This window comes from Impatiens glandulifera, chromosome 1, assembly GCF_907164915.1.
Source record: "Impatiens glandulifera chromosome 1, dImpGla2.1, whole genome shotgun sequence".
NCBI classification, from domain to species: domain Eukaryota; kingdom Viridiplantae; phylum Streptophyta; class Magnoliopsida; order Ericales; family Balsaminaceae; genus Impatiens; species Impatiens glandulifera.
Window position 1 is genome coordinate 93,041,423 of NC_061862.1, and position 13,880 is coordinate 93,055,302.

At 27.7% G+C, this 13,880-nt stretch overlaps 1 protein-coding gene across 1 annotated transcript; it reads left to right on the forward strand.

The window, feature by feature from the left end:
• Positions 1–11,431: 11,431 nt before the first annotated feature.
• On the forward strand, positions 11,432–13,480 carry LOC124919320 (F-box protein SKIP2-like). The gene has a single exon (XM_047459545.1). The coding sequence runs from the start codon at positions 11,646–11,648 to the stop codon at positions 13,242–13,244; it is 1,599 nt and encodes a 532-aa protein (XP_047315501.1). The 5' UTR covers positions 11,432–11,645; the 3' UTR covers positions 13,245–13,480.
• The last annotated feature ends 400 nt before the right edge of the window (positions 13,481–13,880 follow it).

Below are 13,880 nucleotides of genomic sequence, written 5' to 3' on the forward strand. Positions count from 1 at the left end.
TTAAGAATGATTGATGGTACTTCTGTCACTACTCATTTGAACAAATTTAATACAATTGTGAATCAACTGTTATCTGTTGAGATTGATTTTTGGGATGAAGTTAGTGTCCTGATTTTGTTAGCATCTTTACAAAATAATTGGGAGCCCATGAGGGCAACAATTAGTAACTTTGTTGAAATTATATATTGAAATTTATTGAAGTTAGAGATTGAATCTTGTTGAAGAGGTTCGTAAAATTGATTATGGTGAAACGTTCAACCGTGGTAAGAGTAGATCTATGTCGAGAAATGAGATGAGTCAGTCCAAGTCTGTACAGACATTTAATTGTTGGAATTGTGGTAAATATGGTCACTTGAAGAGGAACTACAAAACACCAAAGTGAAAGGATGATGATAAAAATGATGCAGCCAGCGTTGTTATAGAAAATGACATTGAATCGTCGCTTCTATTACTTGATAGCCCAATAGATTCATGAGTTTTAGACCCATGAGCATCTTTTCACACCACTGTCCACAAAAAATTAATGGAGAATTATGTGGCTGGAAACTATGGGAATGTTTATCTCGTAGATGGTGAGTCATTAGATATTGTATGCATGGGGACATCAAATTAAAGATGACAAACAGTTCTGATTGAAAGATTAATAAGGTGAAACACATTCCATGTTTAATGTATAGTTTGATTTTTGTTACACAATTTGATGACGAATGTCACAATTTCAGTTGTAGAAATGATGTGTGGAAGGTGACTAAATGAGCAATAGTTGTTGCTCGAGGTCACAAAACTGGAACGTTATACACAACATCAACATGTAAAGACACAGTTATTGTTGTTGTTGATGACTCAAAGAATAGTGAGTTATGACATTGCAGGTTAGGCCATATAAACGAAAAATAAATGAAAATTCTTTTGAAGAATGGTAAGATTCTAGAACTGATGTATGTTGAGCATCAGTTATGTGAAAACTGTATTCTTGGTGAACAGAAACGTGTGAGTTTCTTAAATATTAGGAAGGAGACCAAGAAAGAAATGTTAGAGTTGGTACACACTGATGTTTGGAGACATGCACCTGTTTCTTTTATTGGTGGATCACATACTACGTGACGTTTATAGATGATTCGACAAAATAATGTATGAGTTTACTTTATGAAGTACAAGTCTGAAATATTTGTTATTTTCAAGAAGTGGAGTGTTTTGGTTGAAAATAAAATAAATCAGAAGGTTAAGTGTTTGAGATCCGACAACAAAAGTGAATATATCAATTCAGATTTTAGAGAGTATTGTGATGTGAATAAGGGTGAGCATAATTTGGGTTTACCCAAACTCAACCCTAACCCAAACCCAAAATATTAACTTGGGTTGGTTAATATGGGTTGGGTTGAGTATGGGTTGGGTTAGAGTTACCCAAATTATATAAATTTAATTTAATTATCTATTATTAATCCATTATAAACTAATCATCTTCCAACTTTAAGTTAAACACGTTATTGACATTTTTAACACGTTTTTCACACGTTTAGCACGTTTTTCACATGTTTAACACGTTTTTAATTTTTTTAACACATTTTCACACTTATAACACGTTCTTTACATGTTTAACACGTTTTCACGTTTTTGGCACATTTAACACGTTTTTGACATATTTAACACATTTTCACACTAATAACACGTTTAATACGTTTTGACACGTTTAATATGTTTAACGCATTTTTGACAAGTTTAACACATTTTTTTTTACGTTTTTGGCATGTTTAACACGTTTTTAACATACCTAACACGTTAATATGTTTTTGATAAGTTTAACATGGCTTTCACGTTTTTAGGACGTTTAACACGTTTTTGACATTTTAACACGTTTTTCACACGTTTAACATGTTTTTCACACATCTAACATGTTTTTCATGTTTTTGGCATGTTTAAGACATTTTTGATATATTTGACACGTTTTTCACATTTTTGGCACGTTTAACACGTTTTTGACATGTTGAACACATTTAACACGTTTTTGGCTCATTTAACATATTTTTAGCACATTTAACACGTTTTGGTATGTTTAATATGTTTTTCTAGTTTTTGATACATTTTCACATTTTTGGCACGTTTAACACGTTTTTGATATTTGAACACGATTAACACGTTTTTGAACATTTAACATATTGTTGACATGTTTAACATGTTTTTTGCACGTTTTTGGCACGTTTTGATAAGTTTTAACACGTTTAATATGTTTTTGGTATGTTTAACACGTTTTTCACGTTTTGGGTATGTTTAACACGATTTTCACGTTTTGGCACATCAAACGTGTGAAAAATGTATTAAATGTGTAAAAAATGTAAGAAACATGTTAAACGTGTCAAAAACGTGTTAAATGTGTCAAAATGTGTCAAAAATGTGGAAAACGTGGAAAATGTGTCAAAATGTGTTAAACGTGCCAAAATGTAAAAAACATGTTAAGAATATGTTAAATATGTCAAGAATGTGAAAAACATGAAAAACATGTTAAATAGGCCAAAACGTGTTAAATGTGCAAAAATGTGAAAAATATGTCAAAATGTGTTAAATGTATCATAATCGTGAAAAGTGTGTCAAACATGTCAAAAATGTGTTAAACGTGTCAAACATGTCAAAAACGTGTTAAACGTGTTAAACATGAAAAGAGTGTCCATCGTGTTAAAAATGTGTTAAACGTTCCAAAACGTGTCAAAAACGTGTTAAACATGTGAAAAACGTATTAAACGTGTAAAAAATGTATTAAACGTGTGAAAAACGTATTAAACGTGTCGAAAACGTGAGAAACGTGTTAAACGTGTCAAAAACGTGATAAACATGTTAAACGTGTCAAATGTGTTAAACGTGTCAAAAATGTGAAAAACATGTTAAACATGTCAAAACGTGTTAAACGTGCCAAAAACGTGTCAAAATGTGTTAAATGTGTCATAATCGTGAAAAACGTGTCAAAATGTGTTAAATGTGTTTAAAACGTGTTCAACATGCCAAAAACATGAAAAACATGTTAAACATGTAAAAAATGTGTTAAACATGTCAAAAACGTGTTAAACGTGTCAAAACGTATTAAACGTGTGAAAAATGTATTAAACATGTCAAAAACGTGAAAAAATGTGTTAAATATGTCAAAAACGTGTCAAAATGTGAAAAATATGAAAAACGTGTTGAACATGTCAAAAACGTGTTAAACGAATAAAATTGTGTTAAATTAGTCAAATACATGTTAAATAAAAAAAAAGTTTGGGTTACCCAATTCATACCCAACCCAACACATACCCAACCTATATTAGTAAATAATATGGGTTGAATTATGGGTTGGGTAAATTTAATTTGTGTTGAATATGGGTTGGGTAATACGGGTTGGGTTTACCCGTTTGCTCACCCCTAGATGTGAATGTGATCAGTATGGTGAAGACTATTCCTTGAACTTCTCAAGAGAATGAAGTAGCTAAACGGATGAATCAAACATTAAACGAGCGTGCTATAAACATGAGATTGCATGCTGAGATGCTTAAAACCTTATGGGCAGAATCTATCAACACTAATGCCTACTTTATAAACATATGACCCTCTGTTCATCTTGAATTCAGAATTCCAGAAGAAGTTTGTAGCAATAAAAATGTAAACTTTTCTTATTTAAAAATATTTGGTTGTTTATTATATGTGCATATTAGTTAATATGATAGGAGCAAATTATGGGGTCTACACTTATAATAATTGTTTAGGTTTGAGCTTGAGCCTAACCAAAAGTTATTTATGTTTTATTACATGATTGTTTATTTTATAAATATGTTATTATTAAAGGTTTACATTGAGAAAATAAAATTCTAGAAAGATAAAATGTGAGGCAAACACTTTGTATTCCTTCTTCTTTTTCATAGTGAAATCTGGTGGCGACTGAAGTGGACGTACCTTATTTGAGTGAACCACTATAAATTTGTGTCTTCTTGTGTTATTCCTTCTTGCGTTTTTACATATCGTTTCAAGTAGGTCGATTTGGAGAATCCAAATCCTAACCGTTTGGTGGGTAATAAATTGATAATATGGGTTGCATGAAGTATGGAAAAGTCCACAAATCTTATTTTAGATTAGACTGGAATGAAATTGCCCTAATAATTTATAGTAGGTGTTTGTGTTTTCTCTTCACAACACCATTTTGTTGTGAAATATAAACACAACTCTTTTTATGAATAATACCAAATTTATGAAAGAGTTGTTGACACTGTGAAGATGTAAATTCAATGTCATTATCGATTCAAATGATTTTAACACTTCTATCAAACTGATTATGTGTAATGTGAAAGAAAAATTCAAGAATAGGTCAATAGGTGTCACTTGAGCTTTAGAATGCATCATAAATGTTCATGTCCAACAAGTATAATCATCTACGATTGTAAATATAAATGGAGTACTAAGGATGATAGTTTGTCGATAAAGACCACATACATCAATGTGTAATAGTTGAAAGGGCACAGTTGATTTAATATAGCTACATGGAAAAGACAATCGATGTTGTTTATCCCTTGGACAAATTTCACAATGAAATTAGATTTAAATCTGAACTTGACAGTAAAACAAAATGATATATATGTTTTATAGCATCAATTGAAGCATGTCCCTACCTAGCCTTCTATGCCATCCATTAAATGAAATGAAAAAAGTACTAGAGCTAAGAGTACTACAATTAAAACTATTTTTTTTTATCAACTTCGATGCAAGATTTGTCAAACAAGTAAAGATTTCCAGAAATTTTCCCTAATCCCACTACATCATTACTGTCCAGATCCTGCAACACACAAAAATCTTGATGGAAATTAAATAAATTTCAATTCCATGTCTTTGGTTAGTTTGGCTACCGAGAGTATATTGTGTTGAAAGTGGGTATACACAATACATTAGTAAGTGTAATTTTTGTAGTAAGGGCAATGTGTGACAATTTTAGTGATGTTATTTGGTAGGAAAAATGTATTGCGTAATGATTGGATCACAACATATATGTTTACTAGCACCACGCACTATATATCTAAAATTCAGTAACTAGTTTTCATTTTATTAATATTAAGAGCATACAAATCCATATCCATACTTGCATATATATTCTTTCAGATGGGCAAAGTTTACTAAAGCTTATGCATGTGATTTACCTTTCAACATTTTTATCAGTTCTTGCTGAATAAGAGCAATCGTATTCACAAATGACTCCCGTTTTTCAAGCTCTTCTGCCTCAAACGGAGTCTCGACCATATTTGCACGAGACTTGTATGCATTCTTCTCTATTGGCTATTGCAAGTTGAAACATCCATTATTTGTCCCTTCTACCAATTGGGATATTCAATGATTTTGAAACAAAATCTTGGCTATGCCCTTCCATATTGTAATTAACACGGGTACTTTTAGTAACAAACCTTTTGTTAGAACTACGTTCAACAACTTCTCCTTTATTTGTCCTTCAAATGTACGTATTGGTGAGGTGCAGAGACCACATGAGACCTTGGAAAAGAACTGAGAGAGAGTGTGTGCTTCCTAATATCAATGGTGGAGAGTGGAGACCATGAATATTTCAATAGAAAGTTACAAGACTTATAACTTGAGGTACTACAGTTACAATGATGAAAGTTAATTAATTACTTTTTAATATATATATATATATATACATATATATTTAACAATAATATTTACTATAATTTAATGATTAAGACAATTTTCATCTACTTAAACACTGTTTTGAAAAATAGTTAATTAAAATGTCTACAAATTAAATTATAAGGAAATAAGAAAAGAAACTAATACAGTGAGAAATGATTGTAACACTTTCTTAAATTTATTTATATTATGTCAGTTATCATTTTAAATTTGTTTATATTAAGTTGGTTATACTTCGCTACATTCGATTTATATATGTTTGGTTGTTTGATAATTCTTTTTATATTCGAACCTATTCATCCAATAATTTATATTTCATATGTTTTTATATTAATTTAAACAAATCAAATTAATTATAAAAATGTTAATATAATATAAATTTACACAAAATTTTATATTAAATATAAGCATGAATATGGAATTGATATATCTATTGACATCTTAACTTTAAATAATATATTTTAAGTGCGAATTTGGTTGAGTTATTTAAATAATTATATATTAGGTAATATTGTTTATTTATTATATTAAGACTCTATATCCAACCTATTAAATATTTTTTTTGAATTGTGATTGAACATTCAATATTTTATTTTTTTAACAAAAATTGAAATCAGACAAATCTGAAGTTGTTTGAGCTTGTCACGCCATTGATAATTATATGTTACACGCACATCTTATGTGACATGTAGAATATAAAAGTCTTCCACTTGTTATTATTCAAAGTCGTCCATTTGAAATTAATAAAGGTGTGATTCAGACATAATGGTCTAATTTTAAAACATATTTTAGATACTGGTGTTTTATTCATAAATAATTATTTTTAAAATATAAAGTAATTAAATTATTTACATGTGTAATATTTATTTTAACTTCAAATCAAAATCACCAATTTTCAAATAAATTGATAAACATTTTGTCACAGTTCTATTAATAAGTAAGAATTGGCTACAAAAGTGATAAAAAAAAATTGTTTATATATATTATTTCTTTTATAAAAATGTCTATTTTATGAAAGATAGTTAAAATAATTAATTATAAATAAGTACAAATGAACTAAAAACAAAGAAATACCTCAATTATTAAATAAATAAACAAACAAACGAGAATAATGATGATTTAACTCTTTATCAAACCTCGAAAATTGAACTGTTCCATACCTATAGATAGTGTTTGGTAAATGGTACAAATAATATAGGGTATAAGTTGTATAGGAGTATAAATTGTAACGAGGTATAAATAATATAGGGTGATATAACTTGTATAGGCTATTGATGTTTGATATGAATTATAAAAATTGTATAAGTTGTATATGCTTTATAATTGTGTTTGGTATATATTATAAGAATGTAGTATAACTTGTATAAATATTAATTTAAAATTATTTTTATTATTAATATTATTATTTATATTTATTTATATTATAAATAATATTGTTTATTATTATTATTATAAATTATTGTATCGCTATTATTTAATAATTAACACAATTTTAATTAAAATATAAATGATAAATTATGTTTATTTAATTTAAATATGATTAATAATTGTAATATAATAAATTAAAATTAAAATATTATTTATAATATAAGTAAATATAGAAAATAATAATTAATAAAATTATTATTATAAAAATAAATAAATATTTTTTAATTAAAATATTGAAATATTTTAAAAAAATTATATTAAAAATGATTATATATAATAAAATATTAAAATTAAATAAAATATATTTAATATATTATATAATAATAATTATTATTATATATTATTAATAAAGAGTATAATGAGAAATTAAAAATTAAATGATATATATAAGAATAGTGTTATACCTAGTACTAGTTACTATTTTATACCAAATATAAAGGACAAATTATATAGGGTATAAATTAATACCAATAGTAAAAATATAAAAAATACCATATTAAAACACTATTGTTTATAGTATACTACGTTTGTTTGAAGGTATAAAACTATAGATATAATATAATTATATATACAGTAAATTATAATAGTTGTTTGGTTAGTTAATATTTATATTCACATTAATATTTAGATATAAATTATACCTTAAAAGGGGTATAATATAATACTTATATCAACCTATTACAAGAATGTATAAACGTTTATAAAATTTAACATTCCTCTTTTACCCTTTAATTTTATAAAATTATTAAAATTATAATTTCTTTATTATATTTTAAATATAATAATAATAATAAATTATAACTAAATATTTATTTATATTTAACTAGGTTTAATTTTATAATTTAAATAATAATAATAAATATTTAATTACTTAATTATTTAAAAAAACTAATAATATTAATTAAAAAATAATAGTCATATATATAATTAATTTATAAAATAAATTTTTATTAAATTATTAATAAATGATATTTATAATTAATTATATAAATTAGTGATATTATTATTTTTAATTAATACAACTTATATATAAATAATTTATTTTTGAAATTAATTTATAATTATTCTATTCTAATTTAAATTATGATTTTATTAAAATTATTATTATTAATTAATATATAAATAATTTTTATTTATATAATTATATAAGTTAATTATGAGGATTATATAAAAATAATTTAATTCATATAATAGTATTATTTATTTTAAAAATAAATTAATATGATAATTATATATTATTTTTTTTATTAATTTCAATATAATCAATAATACAAACTAAATATAAAATAAATATTAAAATAATAATTTATATAAATATAAGAGCAAAATAGACTTTTTCTATTTTTTTACTACTTTCTTATACCACAAACAGGAGTGATAGAGTGGGGGAATTTAGTGAGGGAATTTGGTGAGGGAATGACGTGGCATCACCTTCATTGGTTGGAAATTGTATAAGTGAAGAAAAGAGAAAAATTATTTGATTTTTTCAGCGAATAAGATTATGCCACGTCATTCCCTCACCAAATTCTCTCACCAAATTCCCTCACCTAATCATTTCTCATAATTTATATCTCCTGATACATCATTACCATTTGTATCCCTTATAACTTATACTTATATAATTAATACTGGATACCAAACACTACTCCCAACTAAACATGGCCTATAGTACAAAATGTGGAAAAAAAATTGATTTCTAAGTTTAGTTAACAAAATTATTTAAAAAATTGTTTTTAGTGAGATTTAAAAATATAATCAAATAATATATTTTTTCTTATCTTAAAATGAATTTAATTTATTATTATTTTTTATTTATTTATTTTTTTTTTTTTAATAGACTGTCCTACCCAGTCCGGCCAAACTATACATTATATAAAGGTTAAGTCAAATTTCGGACCAGGATTTTTGTAATTTGTTAAATTTTATACATCCCTATATTAATCTTCAAACATTTAAATTTTTTAAATATATATATATTTATTAAAAAGTTTAAAAATAACATATTATAAATATTAATTATTATTTTAAATTATATATTTTTATAAATTTAAATAAATTAATTATTTGAAATTTTATATTATAAAAAATATAAATTAAATTGTGGTAAAAAGTGTATATTTTAAATAATTATTATTTTAATTAATGTGTTGTCAAGTAGTTTAGAGGTGTAAGCATATTGTCACAGGCAGAAACTCGGTCGTCGAATATCACCTTATCCCGTGCGGCACTAGTCTAGATTGTCTCAATTCTAGCTAGTCAACCTTCTAAAAGATGCAAAAAGATGGAACAATTTGAGAGAGAAAGAGCTTAAAGAATATCTTGTTTATTGCTTACAAGAGTGAGGTATTACAAGTGTTGAGTGTTTTGAACATTTGTTGAGTGTTTTGGTTTATGACCATGACTTGTTTATATACAAGTGAGAAGATCATTCTAGATCTTTTTTGTCCTAGAGATTTTTAGATTTTTCTATTATTAATCTAGACCTAAGAATTTCTAAAGACTTTTAGAGAATTCTACTAGCACCTATACTTGAGAACTCTTAGAGAATTCTAGAGAGTTCTCCTACCTTACATACAAAAAGGAACTACTAGATAATTCTAAAAAGTTTCATGACCCTACTTATAAAAAGAGGAACTCCTAGAGAAGTTTAGAGAGTTCCATGACCTCACTTACAAAAAAAAAAGGAAACTCCTAGAGAAATCTAGAGAGTTTCATGTTCTCTAGGAGTTCCATGACCAACCAAAATCTAGGAACTCTTAGAGGATTCTAGAGAGTTCAGAAATGACCACAAAACCCCGGAATATTCTAAAAAATGCACTTTATAGGCTTGACATGTGCACCCTATACTAATGGGCCGTGACAATATGGTTCGTTTGAGAGATACAAATCATTGCAGTGTTCTTCTTTGTTTATACTTAAAAATATTTGAATTAATCATGTGTTTAGTTCTATAATGTCCTTTAAGATGTCTTTTTCGAAGTTGTTTTTAATCTTTATTATATTTTGATAAATTATTTAAATGCAAAATATTAAACTAGTCTTATAAAATGCTAGATAAACACGTTATAATTCATTATTCTAATTTCGTATTAATTGATTTATTAATTAAAATATTAAAATATTTTTCATTTAAAAAAATATATTTTTTATTCTTATATATTAATAATTTTAAATATTTTTATTATGAATACCTGATTAACTTAGTGAATTATTATAATTAATTTAATTCAAACGAATTCATCTAAGATATTAAAAATTAATTTTTTTTTATATTAAGAATGCTGTAAATTAAAGTAGAGATAATGTAATCTTATTATCAACAATATCACTCTATTTCATGTGAGATTATGTGAATTATTTATTTCTAGAATAATTAGTTCAAATGTTTGAATATGGTCAACCTAATTAAAAAAATTGAAACAGAAAAGTTTATATATAGTTTCCTTTTCCTATTTTACTGGTCTTATTTCAACCTTCTATATAACTTTCTTTCTATTTCGTAAATTTAAAATTTACTCAATTTTGACCATCATAAAAAGCCTAGTTTTTTCTGTTCTTTAAAACATGTCTGATAGAGTAAAAATGTATATTCATTCTTTATGCTATTATTTGGATAAAAATAGTTTAATTTAAATTATTTGAATTTAATTTAAAATAATTAATCAGTTATATAACCCACTATAATTTTTAAATAATTCACTAGGCCTTGTTTGAGGAAGTGGTTTTTTGAATTTTGTCTGAGTTTTATCTAAAAAAATCATTTTTTGATAAAAAGTAAGAAAAAATTGGTTTTTAAAATTTAAAGACTAATTTGCCCTTGACTTTAGAAGATATGGTGTAGTGATAGAATGATGGTTTAGAGAGAGAATATAAAATTAGAAGGTAGTTTTGGTATTTAAATGATAAAATTATTTGATTTGATAGTTGATAAGATGTTTAAATTTTGGGATAAAAATTGAATTTTTTCACAAAAACTCCTTCATCAAACGAGACCTAGATATATAACTCATTTAGGTAATCTATGACAACCGATAAATTTTGAGAATGTTTTAAATTAAAGTGAAAATAATTATTTTATTAAAATTAATATAAAATTACAAACTATATTATTAATTAACTCAAACAAAAAGCTAAAATATTTTATTTTATTATTCATAAAAAAATCATAATATTTTAATGAATTTAACTAAATACTTTACTCATACATCATTTTCTTACCAAACAATTCAAATAAAGATTTTGCCAAATATATATATATATATATATATATATTTTTTATTGTTTTGTTAATTTAATATTTTTGGCATAGCAGAAAATGTGTCGGTAAAATCAAACACGCCATTCGTCCACCTTCTTTCTGTTTGTATTTTCTCTCTCTAACTAATCACATACTTTTATCGCAGACCACCCAGTTTGAGCAACAAACAACTTGTCTTCCCCTTTCATCTTCCAAATTTGTTTATTTCTGTCTCTCTGTCTGATGATCTGATCATCAATCTTCTCTACTTCTTCTGTCTTAGGCGGCGCTCGTAAGGCCGCCACCGGAATCTCAAACAGATCCCATTTTTATGGGCCGGCGCCACTTCTCCTCCGCCACCGCCCGTTTCATTACCTGCTACCGTAACATTCTTCATCACCACAATACCTTACCTGAGATTTTCTCTTCAATGGATCCCTCAACAAGTAAACCCACTTCCGATCTTCCTCCCCAACCCCATCACGGATCAATAATATTATTCGATAATAATAATAATCATCATCCTGACTATATTTCCGACCTACCCGACGAGGTTCTTTCCTGCATTTTCCATTTCTTACCCAACGCCGCCGATCGGAAAACCTGCTCCCTCGTCTGCAAACGTTGGCTAATTGTCGAAGGTCAAAGCCGACACCGTCTCGTCCTCGACGCTCGTCAGGAACTGTCTTCTCGTGTTCAAACAATCTTCTCACGATTTGATTCCGTCACCAAGCTCGTTCTCCGATGTGACCGCCGATCCGTAAGTATCGTCGACGACGCGCTAATCCTGATCTCCCTCCGTTGCAAAAACCTAACGCGTCTCAAGCTACGAGGTTGTCGCGAGCTCACCGACGTTGGATTAGCCGCATTCGCGATGAACACCAACTGTTTGAAGAAATTCTCATCCGGATCATGCTTATTTGGGGTCAAAGGAATGAATGCAGTCCTCCAACACTGCAAAAATCTTGAAGAACTCTCGATCAAACGACATCACGGTGTCCTGGAGCCAATCGGACCAGGTGTTGCATCTCTTTCCCTTAAAACCATATGTTTCAGAGAGATCTATAATGGGCATTGCTTCGATCCGCTTATAACCGGAGCTAAGAATCTTAAAACATTAAAAATAATCCGTTGTATCGGAGATTGGGACAGGGTTTTCCAAACAATCTCAACCCGTGAGAATTCACTTGTCCAGATCCATTTAGAGAGAATTCAGCTAACTGATATGGGTCTCGAAGCTATCTCAAATTGCAAGTTTGTTGATACTCTACACTTAGTGAAAACCCCAGAATGTACAGATGACGGATTAACCTCCATTGCAGAAAACTGCAAGCTTTTGAGGAAGCTTCACATCGACGGATGGAGAACGAATCGAATAGGAGGCCACTTGGGTCTAATATCTGTCGCTAATCATTGCATTAATCTTCAAGAACTTGTTCTAATCAGTGTCAATCCAAGTTTATCTAGTCTGGAGGCAATATTCACCAATTGCAGGAAATTAGAAAGATTAGCTCTTTGTGGGAGTGATTCAATTGGGGATAAAGAAATCTCTTGCATAGCTGATAAATGTTTGGCATTGAAGAAGCTTTGTATCAAAGGTTGTCCAATTACAGACAAGGGGATTGAAACATTTGCATGGGGTTGTCCGAATTTAGTGAAGATTAAGGTGAAGAAATGTAGGGGAGTGACGGTTAAAGTTGTTGATAAGTTGAGGATTAGAAGAGGGAGGTTGGTTGTTAATATGGATGTGGCCGAGATTGAACCAGAGGCTGTTATAGAGGATGCTAGTGTTGCTGTTGATGATGATGCTGGTTCGAGTAGTAGAAATGGTCATGGTCATGGTCAAGCCTCTGTTTTCAATCCGAGGTATGGTCTTTTGGCTTGCACTTTTAGAAGATGGTCTATTGGTAGGTCTAATGATGGTTTATGAAAGTTTATTTGAATGGGTTCATGAAAATGAAAGAAAAATATTTTGAAGTTATGGTTTGCCGTTTCAATATGATGTTCCCTTTTTTTAGGGTTCATCTTTTGGGTTATTGTTCTTGTTGTTGAGTTGAATTTTGCTTACTTTTATATATGCTTGTTTGAGCAAAAAACAATGCCATAAAACTAAACTATACTTTGGCTTCGTTTAGAACTATTATTTTGGTCTGTTTTTTCATTTTTGTTTTTACATATATATATATATGAGATCTAATTTGCAGGGAGTGTATTATATAACTTATTTTGAACTCATTCTAAACATGTTTTTGGAGCTGAAGTTGAGTATGACAAAAAATTCGAGTTTAGAAGGGATTCTCGATACAAATTTATATGACTTTCTCCTCCAAACTTTGTTTCAATTTCAGAAAAGTGTTTTCAAATTAGTCATATTTATGGTTGAACTGCTATGATGGATAATCTTTCTAAATAACTGAAACATCCTTAATAAGTAATAATGATTTTATAAATATGTAAATGAATAAAAAAGTTTTATTATTAGTTTTTGAGTTGATGTTTATGTTTACATTTATTAAATTATTTGGTTGTTTTTATTAAATTAAAAATCTTATTGTTATAAATTATT

Excerpts from the sequence above, each read along its gene's own strand:
- LOC124919320 (XM_047459545.1), top strand. The coding sequence starts at position 11,646 with ATGGGCCGGCGCCACTTCTCCTCCGCCACCGCCCGTTTCATTACCTGC.